The 20,994-nt window shown below is 33.9% G+C and overlaps 1 protein-coding gene across 2 annotated transcripts in view; it reads left to right on the forward strand.

The window, feature by feature from the left end:
* Window positions 1-7,932, forward strand: part of SNX2 (sorting nexin 2) — a 53,203-nt gene extending 45,271 nt beyond the window's left edge. For both annotated transcript variants that reach the window (XM_060143475.1, XM_060143476.1), the window contains 4 exons: window positions 4,435-4,578; window positions 5,769-5,849; window positions 5,973-6,044; window positions 7,776-7,932. In XM_060143475.1, coding sequence (XP_059999458.1) covers window positions 4,435-4,578; window positions 5,769-5,849; window positions 5,973-6,044; window positions 7,776-7,826 — 348 coding nt within the window. In that variant the 3' untranslated portion in view covers window positions 7,827-7,932. The remainder of the gene's footprint in view (window positions 1-4,434; window positions 4,579-5,768; window positions 5,850-5,972; window positions 6,045-7,775) is intronic.
* Window positions 7,933-20,994: the final 13,062 nt, after the last annotated feature.

The following is a 20,994-nucleotide window of genomic DNA, read 5'->3' on the forward strand; positions in this document are numbered from 1 at the left end:
CAGTCAGCTGAGTTTTGGAGATAATGTATGCAGTATCCCTGTCTTGCAGATTCAGAGTGCATTTAAAAAGCTCAGGACTGTCTAGCAGTAAAAAAAGACATTTAACTTTATTTAATCCAGAGGCTTCCAAATTCATATGAACAGGAATTCTTTTCCACTTAACATATTTTTACATATATGCAACACACTTTGGGAAATACTGAATTGGTGATTCATTGACTAAAAGAAGAGTTAAAGAGCTATGGTCAAGTTATACCTTAAGATGAATTAAGCTCTTTCAGATTGATTTTCTACTGAAACCTAGCCCAGGTCAACTTCATAAAGGAGTTGAGAAATTATGGAGTAAGATGACAAGGCATTTTTTATGGTTTTTATTTTTTGTTTGTTTTTTATTTTAAACTAATTCATTTGTATTTGAAAGAGTAATACATGCACAGAATAATTCTAACAGCCCTAAAAGGGCAAATTTCTTTTTACTAAAACCTCTAGTTTCTCTTCCCTTGGTGAAATTCTGTTAGATGTCTTTACAGAATTAGCTGTGCACATTTATGAAGCTAATTTTCTCTTTGTTTTTCTTTCCTTCTTTCTTTCTGTTTCTTTTTCTCAGCCCCCTTCTCCCTCCCTTCATCTCTTCCTTCCTTCTTCAAAAAGGCACATATTACATCATGATTCTTTGCCTGCTTTTTTTTACCCACTCTATTTTAAAAAGGTCTCTTTATCAACTTACGTAAATATATGTTGCATTCTTTTAAATGGTTGTATCATATTCCATCATTTAGTATATAGATGGACCTTGTATTATTTGATGAGTCCAATATTAAATATTAAGTATTTTGATAATAATACTTTGGGCATACAATTCCTAGAAGTAGAATTACTTGGCCAAAGGGTATATGAAGTTTAAATTTCAATAAACATTGCCATATTACTGTCTGAAGAGGTTATACCTCTTTATACTCTCACACCAATATATGTGTTGCTTCTTCTCCCACCCAGTGGTGGTTTTTTTTGTGTGTGTGTAAGTTTTAATTTCTTTAGTTATTGTGAATTTAAGCATGTTTACAAATGATAAGCCATTTGCACTTCTACAAATTGTTTATGTTTATGCCCAGTTTTATTTTTTGTCTTACTGATTTCTAATACTTGTTTAATACTGTTTAATACTTAGCTCTTTCTTTTATCCGTATTGAGAGTACTTTTTAAAATGATGGTAATTTTGAAACTAGGAGTACTTTGGGAATTAGAATTTAGGGCCAAAGTAGGGGTACTGAGAACATGAGAAATTGGGGCCTTAAAGAAAGTGATGAAGTTCATCCACTCAGAATACTGCCCAGGCCTGGCCTTGTAGCCAGGGAACTCCTGTTTCCCTCTTTTGTATAGGCTCTGACATCTGGGACTCTATATTTTGGATAATACAGTTAGCTAGCTCACGTGTATTAAGTGGTAAACTCGTTAGATGCATTTTCATGTATTGGCCTTCTGTGAGCCACTAGAGTAGGGTCAGGGATTGAGGGTAATAGCTTTGAATGTTTTTAGCACTAGAATCTTCATAAGGAATTCTTACAGGGAATGCAGATCTATAAAATACATAAAATAATTTTTTTAAAAACCAGTAGATGGATTCCCCAAGGAGTTTAACATCTTCATCGTTTGGCTGTAAGTAATCGGCATCCTTTCAGGACTCCAGGAATCTAGGCAGCATACTTTCAGATTCACTGAATTAGAATATGGTATTAATTAAATTAAAATTGCAGCCTTAAATTTCCTGATTGGCCAGGAAAACTCCACAACTGCAACCTTGTCCAACCTAGATGAACTTGCATACAATTGCGTACCATAAATTGGCGGGGGGTAGGGGATGTCTAAAGTGAATCATCAGTGTAAATGTATCCCTCTTGTAGAAGAAGCTGGTTGTACCAGAGTGGATTAGTATCTTGACATGCAGAGGCATACATTAAGTTATGATTTGATATTTGGGGATTGACATATATACACTAATATGTATAAAATAGATAAATAATGAGAACCTGCTGTATAGCTCAGGGAACTCCACTTCGCTGTACAGTAGAAACTAGCACAACATTGTAAAACAGCTATACCCCAATGGGAAAGAAAAAAAGATAGCATTTTTAGAAGATCAGGTATGGTTCTGATTCTTTTTTTCTTTTATATTCTGGTGTTACAAGGGTAGGAAACCAAGTGAAGAAAAAGTTAATTCTTATGGAGTTGAGATTAATTTTTTTATCTAAAATAACCTGACTTTAGTAGCTTTGCCTTTACCATAGCTCCTATATCTGTACCACAGTGAACATGTGATTTTTGGAATATTATGAGATAATAAACCGGGCAGAGACCAAATTAGTTTAAGTTGGTGTATCGCTGAAAAGGCCAGTTGATATATACTAAGAACTTAAGCAAATATTGAAATTAAGGGGCATTTTGGTTCGCTGTTGCACTGTATTGGTACATATTTTAAATAATCAAATTGTTATTGAACAGAGGAATTTATAAATGAAGAGCTGATATGGCCGTGTTCCTTTAAAGGAAAACTAGGCCTAAAGTCTTAAATTACTTTTAAAATTTGTGTATGTGTAGGGGGTGAGGCACAGGGATTGTTTATTTGTTGTAAATGATAGTGACTTTTTGAATGTATTTGTGTTAGATGTATTACTTTTGTGATTTTGGCCCAAATTAATTTGGCTGAAGCAAAATCAGTTCATAATGAGAAATGTTTTAAGGAGAATGTAGTCTTTTAAACGTAAAAAAAGCAAACAGAACAGTAAGACTACTGAGAGAAGAGAAATTATATGAGATGACAAATCTAGTAAAATGTATTTAAATGCCTATAGAGTGCGTTTAACTTACCAGTTTGCCTGGGATGTCTCGTCCTGGCTAATTAAAATGTGTACGGTCTTTAAGAACTCTGGATTTGGAGTTTTTAATATTCTTGCCCACATTTTCAAAATATGCTGTATGCTGTAAATACAGTCCGATTATGGTTTTTTTCTATTAAGTTATTATGATTTGCACTTCTGGTAGAAATCTAAGAGTTAATCAACTACGTTTATATGTGTATGTTATCTAGAAGTAATCCATAATAGTACTTACTAATTATTAAACATCCACTAGTTTAAGTCACCATGCGTGCTATATACTTTTCATTTTATTCCTAGTCCATAAATCTAGATCTCATTTCACTGTTTTATATTTGGAAGAACTGTGGGTTATAGAAATTAAATGAATTTCCCCAAGATCATACAGTGACAAAACTAGTATTTGAATCCAAATTTGATTTGTTCCAAAGCCTACATCTTGAAAATACACTATCTACGTGCTTTCTTCTTCATCAGGTTCCTATAACAGCATGTATTAATTTACTGTTTCTTGATCTAAAAGCTCTCTATTTGGAATAAATGAAAATAACTCTGTTTCACCCATGTTATTAATGCTTGCTTCATTTGTTCAATTAATAAATACTAAAAAAGGTGAATATATCCCCAACATCAAGCTAGAAAAGGGATTATTGTTGTATTCCAGTCTGTCCATCAGTTTTTTTTTAATGAAATTTCTAATTAGTGTCTTACATTCATATTTCATTTCTTTCCTCCATTCACTTGCTCTTGCTCTACCAAACCCCTTGAAAGAAGTCATGGAGTTGGTTGAATTGTTCTGTTACGGTCTTTTTGTCTATTTCTTCATTTAATTCTGCATACTAGATACATATATCCATTTGCGCTTTTTACCTTGTATAGGACTATCTCTCCCCCCGCCCCCGGCATTTTGTTATATCTTTACATTGTTTTGCCTTTTCTTTTATTTGCTATTGGTAATCTCTTCCACCACATTTTTACTTTACTTTCTGTTATCTTATGGCTTTTCACATTTCCTATTTTTAATTTTTTGGCATATTTCCAACACTTAAATCTGCTTTTGATATTTTAGTAGGAAAACTTTCAATTGTAAATATGACACCAGCATTTTCCTATTAAATCTTTCTTCAAAGCATAAAACTCTGTTAGGAATCTTATTATAAGCCACATTTTAAACCCTAAAGGTGGGACTTCCCTGGTGGTCCATTGGTTAAGACTCTGTACTCTCTGTGCAGGGGGCATGGGTTTGATCCCCCTGGTATGGGAACTAAGAAAAAGAAAAAAACCCTAAAGGCTAGTGAAATGGATTTTATATGTAGTTTTGTTTTTTGTTTTTTTATTCTGAGCTCTTACATTTCATCCAATTACCAGGTTTTTGTTTTTAAGCAAATGAATATGGACCTCTATTTTCTTTGATATTGGCGTGTTTATTTTCAATATCTCATTATATTAGAGTAGTATATAAGTACTTGGTTTTATTGTTTTTAGTACTATAGCACTTCTAGTATTTTGGAAGTATTTCAGTGTTAATTCCCAGTAGTAATATTATGTCATTCACTTATAGGGTGTATTTGACCATCGAATGAAGTGCTGGCAGAAATGGGAAGACGCTCAAATTACTTTGCTCAAAAAACGTGAAACTGAAGCAAAAATGATGGTTGCTAACAAACCAGATAAAATACAGCAAGCTAAAAATGAAATAAGAGAGGTGATTAATACAAAATGCTTTATTTATCTCTTTACCCAAATTTTCCATGACTCATTCATATATGCATAATTTTTCATAAATTTTTTTCTGAACCATTCAACACTTAGCTATTTTTTCATAACTTATGAACTGTTTTGTAATTACTTTAACATTTTGATCATCATTAAAATCTCCAGATCCCTTTGTTACTTTCACATAATTATGGAATGGATAAAGAAACATACAAGGAAAAGATTTAAATTAACTTTGAATTAATGATCACACATTTCTTTTGAGATGGTTAATTTGATTTCAGATAATTACTTATTTTGTGTCTAGAGATAGACTTGTCCCACATGTAGCTGTCCAGGCGACATTATCCCCCATATATATGTATTATATATGGTATTTTAGTAAATTTGTATAAGTTTATTATAATTTATACACTTTTTTTGCCATGCTTCAATAAGGAAATTGAAGAGGTAGGACAACCTTTATATTACTTAAAGTAAATGTACCTGCTCTTTGAAGAGTATGTACCAGTGTTTTGGTTACATAGTGGGAAAATATCATTTCATTGCTTAAGTCTTCATTTATTTTATTTTAACTGTTCCATTGGTCACTAATCACAACGTTCATTGTTTCTGTAGTGAATTTAATGTTTACCGATAGGTGTTCAGTAGACCATAATTGCACAATTTTTTTTAATCTGTACATTTCACCATTACAAAAATGTTTTTTAAATGTTTGTCATATAATTTTTCTAATTATTTCCATGGGCATATAAATTGTGATGAACATGTATTCTTGAAATTAGCCAGTATTATTGATATATTTTGAAATAATTTAAAGGCATATAAAGAAATGAGAAAATTACACTCTAACACTGCTAAATTATTTGATGGTGAATTTTATACTCAAAATCTTTTCATCTAAATTAAGGTGTGGAGACTGTAGTTCATTAAGCACTAGAATATCCTAATCGTAAGCCTGACAGTAAAATATTAATGGAAATTAAGCTGATGTGCATTTCCACTACTGGAAAGTTACATACAAGATTGAATGATGCCAAACTGGGCTTTGCCAATATTGAGCTTTCAGGATTTTTAGGCACTGCATTATAAATCAAATGAGTGGTCATGACAGCTAGTTCTATAAATTTTTCCCAGACAAGATTAAAAAATTTGTACCTTTTTGTTTATTTTTGTCAGTGGGAGGCAAAAGTGCAACAAGGAGAAAGAGATTTTGAACAGATCTCTAAAACAATTCGAAAAGAAGTGGGAAGATTTGAGGCAAGTATAATAATTTCACACTTTTCTTAACAACTTGGTCACATTTTGCCACAATATCATGGTAAAATCAAGTTTGGTTTTGTACTAATGGACCTTTTTTTCCCATGTATTGTACTTTAACAGAAACAACGAGTGAAAGATTTTAAAACTGTTATTATCAAGTACTTAGAATCATTAGTACAAACACAGCAACAGGTAAGGTAATTTTTTATAACTTAAAAACTTCTTCTAGAATTTGTTTTTGATATGCTTTTTTATTTTAAAGATGATAATCAATGAAATGAGCTTTACTTGAGAAGTAATAAATGGAGTAGAGAAAACCAAAGACAGCAAAGGAAGAATGGTAGTAAAAGTAATTGGAAATTCTTGGGTCCTTTTTGCCCCTACTGCTAACCTCTAGGAAAGATATACTTTTCTCAGTTTTAGAATATGAGAAACACTCTGGACTACTTTTCCCTTTTTCTCAGTCTTCCCAGTTTTACTTCCCTATTGATCATAGCTATTTGAGTACATTCTTGTAGTAAGTTCTTCTCTTCCATACCAGCTAGAACTTAAACTAAAAACTAAATTTTAAAGGTTTTTTAAAAAATGTTGTCTTGATTTTTCTTTTAGTTTGTGTGGGTTTGGTGTTGATTGTATACCGCAAGTGGCATTTGTCTCCTTAAATAGAGAAAACCATGGCTTTTAATGTTATATTAAAGAAAAGTCTGTAACAAGATAATATCAGAGGTTTGTTCCTGTGTATTTTAATATAAATTTGAGTAATAGATCAAATTATTTAATACCTTGAATAGAAGGATTTCTTCCTCCAATTCTTTTTAAACTATATAATATCAATAGATTAAATTTTTAAATTAGGTGGTAATATTATATCTTCAAATTATATTTGTTTTTTATTTTAAATACTTAGTTGATAAAGTCAGATTCTTTAAATATAAAAAGAAATCAGGGGCTTCCCTGGTGATGCAGTGGTTAAGAATCCACCTGCCAGTGCAGGGGGCATGGGTTCGAGCCCTGGTCCGGAAAGATCCCACATGCTGCGGGAGCAACTGGGCCTGTGCACCACAGCTGCTGAGCCTGCGCTCTGGGGCCTGCGAGCCACAGCTGCTGAACCCTGTGCACCTAGAGCTCGTGCTCCGCAACAAGAGAAACCACGGCAATGAGAGGCCCACGCACTGCAACAAAGAGTGGCCCCACTCGCTGCAACTGGAGACGGCCCACGCACAGAGCAAAGACCCAACTCATCCAAAAATAAATTTAAAAAAATTTTTTTAAATGAATAAATAAAGCAACTGTCTGTAAAAAAAAAAAAAATAGGTTATATAAGCTTGTTTTTAAAGGAATTGTTTTAAACTTAATGTTAGTTTATATGTCAGTCTATTCTGTTCTATTCTGTTCTCTGGACTCTGGACTATCCAGGAAAGACTGGCAGCTAATTCATTCCAGTCTCTTTTACATTTGCTTGGATATTTTCTTTTCTTCCTCCTTTTCTCATTGTTTTTGGCTAGCAATAACATAAAATGTGAATATCCTCTGAATTAGGAGATGTTATCACTTTATATTGGAAAAGCTCATTGCAGTTTTATTATTTAAGGTAATCTTATTTAACTTATACTAACAAACTGTTCCTATATATACAATTCATAAAGAAATCTTAAGTTTTTCGGTATTAAAAAATTTTTTTCTTACATCAAAAACTAAAATTACCCAGGAGTAATTAATATTTTAAAATAATTTATATATGAATTATATTGACAGACTTAATATAAGGGAATTTAGATGATCCCTTTAAGAACCAGACTTTAGTAACTGTTAATCATTGTTAGCTATTTGTATAGATTTTTTTTTTAAATGCTTCACAGGATATATTATATAAACGACAAAAAGATTATGAGAATGTCTTTTATTTTTTGTTATCATCCACAGCTGATAAAATACTGGGAGGCATTTCTACCTGAGGCCAAAGCCATTGCCTAGCAAGAAGGTTATTCCTGTTAAGAAGATCTTGGATGCTTGTTCCAGTTATGCAGAATTCCATAGTGAAATCATCTAAAACCATCTAAATAAACCACTATATATTTTATGAATTACATGTGGTTTTTTATAAATATATATTCTGACATTTTATTACAAGCTGCATGTCCTGACCCTCTTTGAATTAAGTGGACTGTGGCATGACGTTCTGCAATACTTTGCTGAATTGAACACTATTGTGTCTTAAATACTTGCACTAAAAAGTGCACTGCAAGGCCAGAAAATTTTACAATATTTTTTTCTTTATAATATGTTCTGTAGTGTGTTCGCCCTCTTTATGAAGTGAATTATCAGTGCATTGATTAATGTTCACTTATACATTCCTGTACGGAAATGATGATTTTGTGATTACAGTAATAAAATGATATTCCTTGTGAAGTATTAGTAACAGATTATTTGGGTATGTAAACATATTAGGGATCTTTTAAAAGCATTTTAATAGGAAGAAACTTTTTTCTTTTAGATGTATATAGGTGATGCTATGATCACTAATTTTTTTAATTCACAAAAAACTGAACTCTTTCATTATTAAATGACTCAATGAAGGTTAATTAAGTTTTTTTATCTCTTGGTTCAACTTTGGGGAGTGCTCTTGTCTTGAGTAAGGGAGTAAATAATTGTGTTTGCTTGTTTTTATCCATTCCTATTATAAGTGCCCAACTTAAGAATTAGGAAAAAGTAGATGTTTCTGTTACAGGTCCTGTGGATTTTGCTCATTTTCTATTATCTTCAAAGTCCAAGACTTTGCATATATTTAATTTATTCCTTGTCTTTCCTTTGTTTTTCGTTTTAAACTAAAAGTAGATCATCTGTGGTCATCATTGACAAAGAATAGTGCCATGCTAAAATACCCTGTGATTTGATGAATAACCAAGGATAGTGCAAAGGAAATTTGAAGTAAAATGAAATTTGTCTTTGGCAGCCATCTCACCTGTTTCTGTATCCTGTTTAGATGGCAATTATATAACCCTTAATGTTGATCAAAGTTTAGTTGTAACTGGGATCAGAGTTATTTCCATTTTTTAAAAAGTATTCTTAAAGATGCCCCTCTTCTCAGGCTTAACAACTGTATCTCCCTTCCAGAAGAGTAGGATGTTGTATGTGTAACTGAGTCCTTTCTAGCAGCGCACTGGATACAATTAATATATCAGAGTATCCTCAGGATATGTTTGCTTCCACTTATTTTAGTTGAAATTTTAGGCCTACTGTAGGTGTTGTTCGTATTTATGATTCTGGTACCCAGAAGAATGCTTGATACATAATAGGGAATAATAAAGACTTGATGAATTGAACAGGAAAAAAAAAAATCCTGGGTGATGCAAAATAATGTTTGCTGTCTTGAGAAGAAGGAGAAATTGAAGCAGAAATAGTATAGTCTTCTGTTGTTGCTTCTGTTGGAGGTAACTTAGATACGTTTAAGAAATGAGTAATTCCTATTAATATGTATCAGATCCTATCTTGTTGTCCTGTTAATACTGAGCAAAATATAGGCTTACTGGGAAGATGAGCTAGTATTAGGTACATAGGTTACGCTTACACATAGGATAATTTAGTTATTCAAGCCCAAATCGTCCATTCTGCTGTGGTACATGTGTAATAACAGTCAGTACCTCCAAATAAAATAATAAATATTTTCAGACTTGATCAAGCTGAAGAGAGTAACAGACCTGAATCCATTCCAGATTTCATTCCCCTTAACAACCTTTACTAAAAGATAAAGAGGCTGTTGGAAATTTCAAGTAAATTATATGAACTTCTGATACCTATGTACATTTTAACAGGATTTACTTTCTTCAACACTACACCTATCTCCACCCATCAACCTTCACATCTCTTATTCATCTTACTAGAATACTTTCATTCCAAATAAATAGAACAACAAGAGCATTAATAGTGCTGATAACATAATCTTTTAGTTATAAAGGTCTGAATTTTAATTTTTTTTTCTTTAACCGGATAAAAGTTAAAGAAGGACTAAGGCAGCATAGTACAGTGGAACAAGCTGAACTTGGAGTCAACATACTTGTGTTCAGTCTCTTATCACTCAGTAGCTGTGTGACACATCTATAAAACAAGAATATAAAACTGATTCCTGAAGTGCCTTTCTACTTTAAAATATGTTGTTTAAAATATCAAACTTCAGTATAAATATTCTATTAGAGAATCAAATCCTAATCAAAACCACCTTCTATTAATAAAGTAAAACAAGGCTAAAGCAAAATAAACGTGTGTAAAAATATGATTTCTAAAATGTAAAGTAAGTTTTTTATTGCATTTTTTGATGAGGTATTTTCAACTATCCATCTTGTTTTATACATATATATATTTATACTAGTGTCAAAATACCCTGGTTTCATTGTTGCTATTCTTTAAGCCTTTTTATTTTATTATTCAGATATAGCAAAGTTTTACGAATTCCTTGTACAAATTGTTTCATAAGTGGTTTTTAAATATAAAATAAATAAGCCTCTTAATAAATCAGGCTTCTTTAAAGGAAGGAAATCAGATGAGTAAAGAAGGAAGATGATTATATCCCTTTAAAAAATATTTCTTGATGTCTAAGGGAATTATAAAGACTCTTTTTTTTTCCCTAAAGCATGTGACTAGTTATAAAGCTAAATGTCTACTTCACTTTCTTGTCATGGCTCCCTGCATGGATAGTCATGTGATTAACAAGAGTCAGAACTATATAGGATGAGCAAAATTCATCCTGTTTTAAAGGAAGGAAGGTCGAAGGTCGCTGGTAGGAGAGAAGATAACAGCTGCGAAAAAGGAAGTGCAGTCACTAGCTTGAGATCTTTGGTTGCATTTCCATATCCACTAGCAGGAAATGTATATGTTACACTATCTCTCTTTGTGATGGAGTCTCTTTCAAAGTATTGAAAAAAAGAATAAAATCACCATCACTTATCCAAAATCCGGAATCAAATAAGTTTCATTTCTAATCCTCATAGTGAAGGATGTAGTTTCAAGTAATAATGAAGGTAAATGGTTGGCCAGACACAGAAACAGCAAGAAGAGGGGAATTAAAAGAGTAGTATTAAAATTGTTGCTTACTCTGCCTTTGTAATCAAGGCCATGAAGAGATGTCATGGCGATCTGTGGATGTGGTCCTTAGAGTTTAGACCAATGGAAATATAACATGAGCCACATACGTAATATAAAATTTTTCTATAGCCAGATTTTAAAGAGTAAAAGAAACAGGTAAAATTAATTTTAATTTTTAACCCAGTAGCTCCAAAATATTTTAACATGTAATCCAATATATTAAAAATTACTCTGATATTTTAGTCTTTTTTGTACTAAGTCTTCAATATCCAGTGTGTATTTTACACTTTCATCATATATGTGTTCGGACTAGCCACATTTTAAGTGATCAGTTGTCACATGTGGCTACTGGCTATGATTTTGGACAGTGCAGATGTAGACAATGCCGTGGAACTGGAAATGGGGAGTGAATCCAACAGCTGTTTGTTATTTACCATCCCAAATCCTGTGAAGAATTCAAAACTAAATAAAAGGGACTAGTAGGTGTTGCTCTCAAAAGCAAGTACAAAAAAAAAAAGGCAAGTACAATTCAGGTGCAAGACTTTATAGCACAGTGCCCTGCAAGCAGTGGTCACTCAGTATCTACTGTGAACAAGTGGTAGCGCTTTATTGCCTGATGGAAACATAGAGACTATAGTACAACTTCCTTATTTTACAGATAAGCAAATTCAGAGTTTAAGTCATTATGATCTGATTTTTCCTCTTAAATCTGTTAATTGTCTGTGAACATTCTTCCTTGAAAATGTATGATAAACTTTTTGAGATTCCTCTTCTAATCATTAACATAGAATTCTAGGAAGTCCTTTGGTATACAGAGAATTTATTTCTTCAAACTGTTACTTCAGAAGTGGCTAAGAATAGAAGATTATACAAAACAGGAAAGTTATGGCTTGCTCTAATCTTCTAATGCACATGAAGAAATTAAAAATCCTCATCATCCTTTCTCTTGTCACATAGTCTTTTTTTAATTCTCAAAAAATTGAATATTTTAAAGTATTTTTCTTAATTAACTGGGTCAAATGGAAACTTTGTAATTAAGGACAATTAAGGTGAAGCTGCCCCCATGTTAATAAACAGAAAACTATTTTTTTAAGACCAGTTAATGGGATAAACTGCCTTAAGGGACTACTTTGAGAAAAAGTTCTATTTAAAATTTATATATATGTAACTGTTTAATAAACTAAAATCAGACAAAGTTTAACAAAACTGAACAATAAATTGCTACCTTATTGCTTCCATAGTCAAGTCTCGAGTTACCTTGATTTTAACCTGTATTTATTTCCTAGATCTTTATTTCAACTCTTCTCACTATATGTGTGTATAAGTGTGTGGATTTATGTGTGTACATAAATGTGCATGTTTATGCATGACAGGAGGCTTTTTAACCAACCTTATTTTCTAAATTTCAGTTAAAAATGTTTCTCAGCCTCTTGTAACTGGGACAAAGCAAAATGCTTGTGTTTTCAGTTGCATTGCTTAGGTGTCATTTTTTTGCCAAGACCAACTTGAGTTGATTATGTTTCTGAAATCTGTTCCCTTTTCATTTCTACGTTTTCTCTCCACAAGATCTTGTGATCGTGATAAAGTCCAAATTATCCAGAATCTGGTTTCAAACCACTTTTCCTGTCTTGATCCTACGCCCTTGCCTTCACCCACCCTTGGCTCTAATCAGATGATGCCCCTGTCTTGTGAGCATGCTCTGTCCTTTTCTGGCTCAGTGCTGTTGATGTTACCTTGTCTGAGTTATCTTTTTCCCCTTTACCAGCAATTGGCTAAATCCTATCCAGTCTTTAAAGTCCACATCTTCCATATATCCTTTTTAGTCTCCTAACTAGAAGGAAGCAAGGAACCTGTGGGTTTCTCAGCTGGACTCTAGTACTTTGCACCTTTCAGATTGGGCTTACCAATGTCTACCTTGCATTATAGCTGTCTTTCTGCTTTGAGGAGTCTGTATGCTTCTTGAGGAATGACTATGCCCTTGTTACTTCTTGTAAAACCTAGTATGGTACAGCCAAGAGAGTGTAATGGGGTGATTAAAAATACAGTTATGCATCTGCCTGACAGTTTGAACCCTGGCTCAAGAATCTACATCATTGACTTTGAGCAAGTTATTTTTCTCTAAAACTTAGTTTCCTTATTTGTTAAATGGAAAGTAATAATAGTACATTCAGGTGCTCCTTCAGGGGATTAAGCTGATTGATGTGAATTTCTCAGCAATAGCATGTGCTTAATAAATATTAGCTATTATGCATCCAGTGAGTGTTTACTGAATACTTAGTCTGAACAAAGTACCTGCATTTTGATTATTTTACCAGTCTTTATGGCTTCTTCAAAGCAATGGGTGTATATTTGACTGGGGTCTAGTTGGGCTTACCAGAAGGGTTCCTTCTAAGAACAGTTTGCCCCGAGACCTGCTCTTAGAGCCCTGAGGCTGAGGATCGGAGGTGGAGGGGAAGAATGCTTGCAGTCAAAATCCGTTTTTATTCAGCCAGCAAAAGTTTAGAACTGCCCCCCACTACAAAGATACTCTAGTTAAATGAGCCTTGTCAGAAACCTAGAGACCTTTAAAGAAGCTTGGGGACAAAGGAAAGAAGGGTGAGATAGAAATGTAGCAATTGCTTAGGGAAGGAAGTTTGTTTCCACACACAAACACATGTAAGAAGCTTGAATATGCTGCAGACTAAGGGAAGTAGTAATCAATGAAGAAAAAACATGGAGAATAAAAAGATCATGACAGCAATTGATGGAACAGCAATCATACAGCCAACTGATGGTGAGGGCCTGACACTGCAGTGGAAGTAGGAAAAGATACTTTAGGGAGATGGAAATAAGAATGGACAAGTGTCATTCCTTCATTCACTCATTCAGTAGATATTTGTTCAGTCTCAACTGTGTCAGGCACTGAAGCAATGGATTGGGTATCAGGAAAGAACAGTAATGCCCCAATTTCTGGCTTTGATGACTTAGGGTACTGCTGCTTTGATTAACTGAGATAATATAGGAGGTACAGATTTGCAGAAAGTTATACAGGCATGTTGTAGTTTTAATTGAAGTATAGTTGATTTACAATGTTGTGTTAGTTTCTGCTGTACAGCAAAGTGATTCAGTTATATATAGTCTTTTGTATTCTTTTCCATTATGGTTTATCACAGGATATATCACAGGATATATCACAGGAATATAGTTCCTTGTGCTATACAGTAGGACCTTGTTGTTTATCAATTCCGTATGTAATAGTTTGCATCTGCTAATCCCAGCCTCCCCCCATGTTGTTTTTGATGTACCTTTGGACATTCAAGATGAAAATGTATGAAAACATAGGCAGGGCTAGGTATTGCACCATCAACTTAGAAATGTGAACATGCTTGATCCCTTAAAACCATGATTGTTAATGAATGCCTTCTCAGAGAACAAATAGAATGTGATCAGCCTACTGAGGACAAAATTCCACGTACAACTAACATCTAAGGGAAGAATGGAAGTGAAGAAGTCAGGTAGATGGAAGGAGCCTCAGGAAAAAAGTATGGATGTTTCTTCCTCCAAACAAAAAGGAAGGGAAAGAAAGATATATTTGGAAACAATGCCTGAATGCTTTTATTTTCTTAGTGAAATAGGAAATTAAGCCATCATCAGGGAATGATATCAGCAAAAAAGCCAAAGAAAAATGGTAGATGTTTAGAAAACACAAAGAAAAATAGTAGATGTTTGAAAACAAATCGAGAAGGGTAAGAGGGCTATGGATGAGTACTGACTTTCAAATAAGTTTGGAAATCAGGAATTTAAATGAAGCCAAGGGATTTCCCTGGTGGTCCAAGGGGTAAGACACTGCGCCCCCAATGCAGGGGGTCCAGGTTGGATCCCTGGTTGGGGAACTAGATCCCGCATGCTGCAACTAAGAGTCCACATGCCACAACTAAGAAGTCTGCATGCCACAACTAAGAAGTCTGCATGCCACAACTAAAGATCCCATGTGCTGTAACTAAGACTTGGTGCCGCCAAAAATAAATAAATATTTTAAATAATAAAATGAAGCCAACCAAGGGACTTCTGTGGTGGTCCAGTGGTTAAGACTCCACACTCCCAAGGCAGGGGCCCGGGTTCGATCCCTGATCAGGGAACTAGATCCCACATGCCACAACTAAAAAAGATCCCACATGCGGCAATGAAGATCCTGTGTGCCACAACTAAGACCCAGCACAGCCAAATAAATAAATATTTTAAAATAAATAAAATGAAGCCAAACAAAGAAAGTTATCATTTTTTTTCAGCCATGAAAAAGCAGGACTTAAAACAGATTGTTGGATTCATTCAAGATTAGGGATTGTTGGTGTGTGTGAGAAAAGTCAAGGGGGAAGGGATTTTGAAATAATTTAAATGACTAAAAGAAGATGAAGGCAAATGAGGTGACAGGCACAAATTGGAGAATGTAGATGTGGTGAGGTGAAAGAATCGTTTTTCTGGTAATGAGGAAATAAGAATGAAGAAAGTGGTCAGAGGAGGAAACCTAAGTTTCAGGAATGACATTAATATTTAGTGTATTGCCACTTTTTTAAAATAACTATCAATATGACAACTGCGTAGAGCTCTTTCGTAGTGCGATGAAGCTAATTTCTGCGGATTCCTTTAATTTACTTTTTGATTTGCTAAAGTATTGAAAGCTTTTTGCATATCAGCAGATAAAACTCGACTTTAATCTTCTGATTTTTAGATTAATGTTTATCTCATCAAATCACTACATGGACATAGTCTGAAAACTAAACTGGCATTGGAAAGGCTAATTAATAAAATACAGTGTTTCTGTGCCCCACAAACTGCAATTTCCCCAGTCCTTTTCCTCAAAGATAACCTCTTTCTACTCTTAGCTGTTTCTTCTGCCATTTAAATACTTCACATTTCTAAGTAAAATACATATCCTGCTGTCATTTGAATCACCAGTTTTAGACATCATCCACTTATCTTTTTTATGGGAAATGAGAGTTTATTTCTCTTAGTCTGCCATCTGTCTGCTTCATACACTCATCTCCCACTTCAATGCAGTCAAAATTTTTGGTTAAATCAGTAACCAATATTTGCATTTTTATTCCTTTACAAATATTGTTCACTGCTGAGAGTGATAGTATATTTAATTGTGATTTTCTTCCTTTTTTAAAAAATAAACTTTATTTTTAGAACAATATTAAATTTACAGAAAAATTGTGAAGGTAGTACATACAGAGTTACCATATACTCTATACCTGGTTTCCCTTATTATTAACATATTAGTATAGTACATTTGTTATATAATTAATGAACCAATACGGTTACATTATTATTAGCTAGAGTCCATAGTTAATTCAGATTTCCTTTGTTTTTGCCTAATGTCCTTTTTCTCTTCCAGGATTCCATCCAAAAGAGCACATTACATTTAGTTGTCATGTCTCCTTCTGCTCCTCTTGGTTGTAACAGTTTCTCAGAGTTTCCTTTTTTTCAATGACTTTCCTATTTTTTTTCCCTGAGGTAGAACATGCCTTGATTTTTTTCATTTGGTTGGTGCTTTTTTTTTTTTTAATCTTGCTAATTTTTTCCATGTCTTCCTACAGTCTCTTAGTACATTTCCCACAAGATCACTCAGATCAGGTAATTTAACAATTCCAATTGCTTTCCTTAGGACTCTCTCTACTGAGGACTTCTGCTTTCTCTGAACTGGTGCTCTGGGTCTGTTGTGTCTCTGGATTTGCCTTGCTCTCAGCTGTCAAATTGACCTTACATTTCTTCTGGGATCCATTCCCTGTATCCTGGGTTTCATGCCTTCCTCCTTCTTGGTTTATTCTCTTGTGTTGGAATAGTATATTCTCTAGTAGTTTCTTAGGTTAAAAAGAAGATATGGCAGAAAGCATTGTGAAAGTAGCCCTCAGAATGTCTGCCTCTTGAGTCAGTTTGCTCCGGTCTGGACTGGATACCTTTTTATGCCTGTTGCACAGACAATCCTGAAGATTCCCTTTGCTTCTCCCCAGGGTTGTATTTCCTGTTCTCTATACCCCACATTTTCCTCCTTCTTGATTTATTCTTTCATTTTGGTAGATATACAGAGTAGGTTCCTGAAAATGATGCATAGAAACTATACTCAAGACTTAAATTATCAAGGATTAAGGAAAATTAACTCATTATATGTTTGAAATCATTTTCTCTAGAATTTTGAAGACATTGCTCCATTGTCTTGTACCTTCCAGTGTTGCTGTTGAGAATTCCAAAGCCATTCTGTTTTCTGATCTTTTGTATATGAATTGTCCCCTCACCACCACCCCTTTCCAGAATATAGGATCTCTTTTATCTCCAGTGTTCTAAATCTCATACGAATTTGCTATAGTATATATCTGTTTTCATCATGTGTGGGTGCTTTCAGTCTGCAAACATGATATTCAGTTCTGGATGTTTTCTTGAGTTATTTCACTCATGATTTCCTCCCTTCTATATTCTCTCTTCTCATTCTGGAAGACTCATTATTTGAATATTGGATGTCCTCGACTGATGATGTTATTGTTCTTTCTTATTTTGCGTCTGTTATTTTGTTCTACTCTCTGAACTTTGTTCTACTCTCTGAGTGTACTCTTATTTTCTGATCCTATTATTAAGTAGCTTTCTGTTCTTGTTTCATAGATGCAATGTCTTCCTGTATCTCTCTGAGGATATTAGTGATAGTTTACTTTTTTAAAGTTTTTTACTCCTTGTTTCTGTTTTCTCAAAGTTATTTTTCTATTTTTATTTCTCTCCCATGTTAGATGCTTTGCTCAGCTATTTGTTACTCCTTGGATATCTTCTCAACATTAGCAGTGGGAACTGAAAGCTGATTGGAAGCTCTGTCAAACTAAAAAAAAATGTCCAGCTTTATTGAGGTCTAATTGACAAAAATTATATACATTAAAGGTGAATGTGATGGTTTCATATAAATATACATTGTGAAATGATCACCACAATCAAACTAATTAGCATTTATTACCTCACATAGTTACCTTTTTTTTTCCATCTCCGCATCCCCATCCCCTCTGGTAACCATGAGTTTGTTCTCTGTACCTGTGAGTCTTTTATTGTATTGTTATATTTGTTCATTTGTTTTCTTTTTTAGATTCCACATATAAGTGATATCATACAGTGTTTGTCTTTCTCTGTCTTACTTTATTTTCACTTAGCATGATGCCCACCAGGGTCATACATGTTGTCACAAATGTCAAGATTTCATTGCTTTTTATGGCTGAGTATTATTGCATCGTATGTATGTATATGTATATGTATACATATATACACACACATATATATATGTGACATCTTTATTCATTAATCTATTGATAGACACTTAGGTTGCTTCCATATCTTGACTATTGTAATAATGCTACAATGAACATAGGAATGCATGTATCTTTTCAAATTAATGGGTTTTTTAAAATTTTTACTCAGATATATACCCAGATGTGGGATTGCTGGGTCATATGGCAGTTCTATTTTTCATTTTTTTAAAATTTTTTTATTGAGGTATAATTGACATATAAGATTGTATTAGTTTCACATCTACAATATAATTATTCTACATTTGTATATATTGTGAAATGATTATCACCATCAGTCACCATATATAGTTACAAAACTTTTTTTCTTCCAATGAGAACTTTTAAGATCTATTCTCTAAGCAACTTTCAAATTTGCAATACAGTATTATTAACTATATTGTTAACAATTATACGTCTGCATAACATTTATTTTGTAACTGGAAGTTTGTACCGTTTGACTTCCCTAACCCATTTTGCCCCCATGTCCAGCAACCACTAATCTGTTTTCTGTATCTGTGAGCTTGGTTTTTGTTTGTTTGTTTGCTTTAGATTCCACATATAAGTGAGATTATATGGTATTTGTCTTTCTCTGTCTGACTTATTTCATAATGCCCTCGAGGTCCATCCATGTTGTCTCACTTGACAAGATTTCATTCTCTCTTTTTTTTTTTTTAACATCTTTATTGGAGTATAATTGCTTTACAATGGTGTGTTAGTTTCTGCTTTATAACAAAGTGAATCAGTTATACATATACATATGTTCCCATATCTCTTCCCTCTTGCGTCTCCCTCCCTCCCCCCCTCCCTATTCCACCCATCCAGGCAGTCACAAAGCACCGAGCTGATCTCCCTGTGCTATGCAGCTGCTTCCCACTAGCTATCTACCTTACGTTTGGTTCCCCCTCCCCATATCCTCAAGTCCATTCTCTAGTAGGTCTGTGTCTTTATTCCTGTCTTACCCCTAGGTTCTTCATGACATTTTTTTTTCTTAAATTCCATATATGTGTGTTAGCATACGGTATTTGTCTTTCTCTTTCTGACTTACTTCACTCTGTATGACAGACTCTAGGTCTATCCACCTCATTACAAATAACTCAATTTCGTTTCTTTTTATGGCTGAGTAATATTCCATTGTATATATGTGCCACATCTTCTTTATCCATTCATCTGATGATGGACACTTAGGTTGTTTCCATCTCTGGGCTATTGTAAATAGAGCTGCAATGAACATTTTGGTACATGACTCTTTTTGAATTATGGTTTTCTCAGGGTATATGCCCAGTAGTGGGATTGCTAGGTCATATGGTAGTTCTATTTGTAGTTTTTTAAGGAACCTCCATACTGTTCTCCACAGTGGCTGTATCAATTTACATTCCCACCAACGGTGCAAGAGGGTTCCCTTTTCTCCACACCCTCTCCAGCATTTATTGTTTGTAGATTTTTTTGATGATGGCCGTTCTTACTGGTGTAAGGTGATACCTCATTGTACTTTTGATTTGCATTTCTCTAATGATTAGTGATGCTGAGCATCCTTTCATGTGTTTGTTGGCAATCTGTATATCTTCTCTGGAGAAATGTCTATTTAGGTCTTCTGCCCATTTTTGGATTGGGTTGTTTGTTTTTTTGATATTGAGCTGCATGAGCTGCTTGTATATTTTGGAGATTAATCTTTTGTCAGTTGCTTCATTTGCAAATGTTTTCTCCCATTCAGAGAGTTGTCTTTTCATCTTGTTTATGGTTTCCTTTGCTGTGCAAAAGCTTTTATGTTTCATTGGGGCCCATTTGTTTGTTTTTATTTCCATTTCTCTAGGAGGTGGGTCAAAAAGGATCTTGCAGTGATGTATGTCATAGAGAGTTCTGCCTGTTTTCCTCTGAGACTTTTATAGTGTCTCATCTTACATTTAGGTCTTTAATCTATTTTGATGTTATTTTTGTGTGTGGTGTTAGAGAGTGTTCCAATTTCATTCTTTTACATGTAGCTGTCTAGTTTTCCCAACACCACTTATTGAAGAGGCTGTCCTTTCTCCATTGTATATTCTTGCCTCCTTTATCAAAGATAAGGTGACCATAGGTACATGGGTTTATATTGGCTTTCTATCCTGTTGCATTGATCTATATTTCTGTTTTAGTGCCAGTACCATACTGTCTTGATTACTGTAGCTTTGGAGTAGAGTCTGAAGTCCAGGAGCCTGATTCCTCCAGCTCCGTTTTCTTTCTCAAGATTGCTTTGGCTATTCAGGGTCATTTGTGTTTCCATACAAATTGTAAAATTTTTTCTAGTTCTATGAAAAATGCCATTGATAGTTTGATAGGGATTGTACTGAATCTGTAGATTGCTGTGGGTAGTGTACTCATTTTCACATTGTTGATTCTTCCAATCCAAGAACATGGGATATCTCTCCATCTGTTTGTATCATCTTTAATTACTTTCATCAGTGTCTTATAGTTTTCTGCATACAGGTCTTTTGTCTCCTTAGGTAGGTATTTTATTCTTTTTGTTGCAATTGTAAATAGGAGTGTTTCCTTAATTTCTTTTTCAGGTTTTTCATCATTAGTGTATAGGAATGCAAGACGTTTCTGTGCATTAATTTTGTATCCTGCTACTTTACCATATTCATTGATTAGCTCTAGTAGTTTTCTGGTAGCGTCTTTAAGATTTTCTCTATGTATAGTATCATGTCATCTGCAAACAGTGACAGCTTTAATTCTTCTTTTCCGATTTGGATTCCTTTTATTTCTTTTTCTGCTCTGATTGCTGTGGC

This window comes from Lagenorhynchus albirostris, chromosome 3 (genome assembly GCF_949774975.1).
Source record: "Lagenorhynchus albirostris chromosome 3, mLagAlb1.1, whole genome shotgun sequence".
NCBI lineage: Eukaryota > Metazoa > Chordata > Mammalia > Artiodactyla > Delphinidae > Lagenorhynchus > Lagenorhynchus albirostris.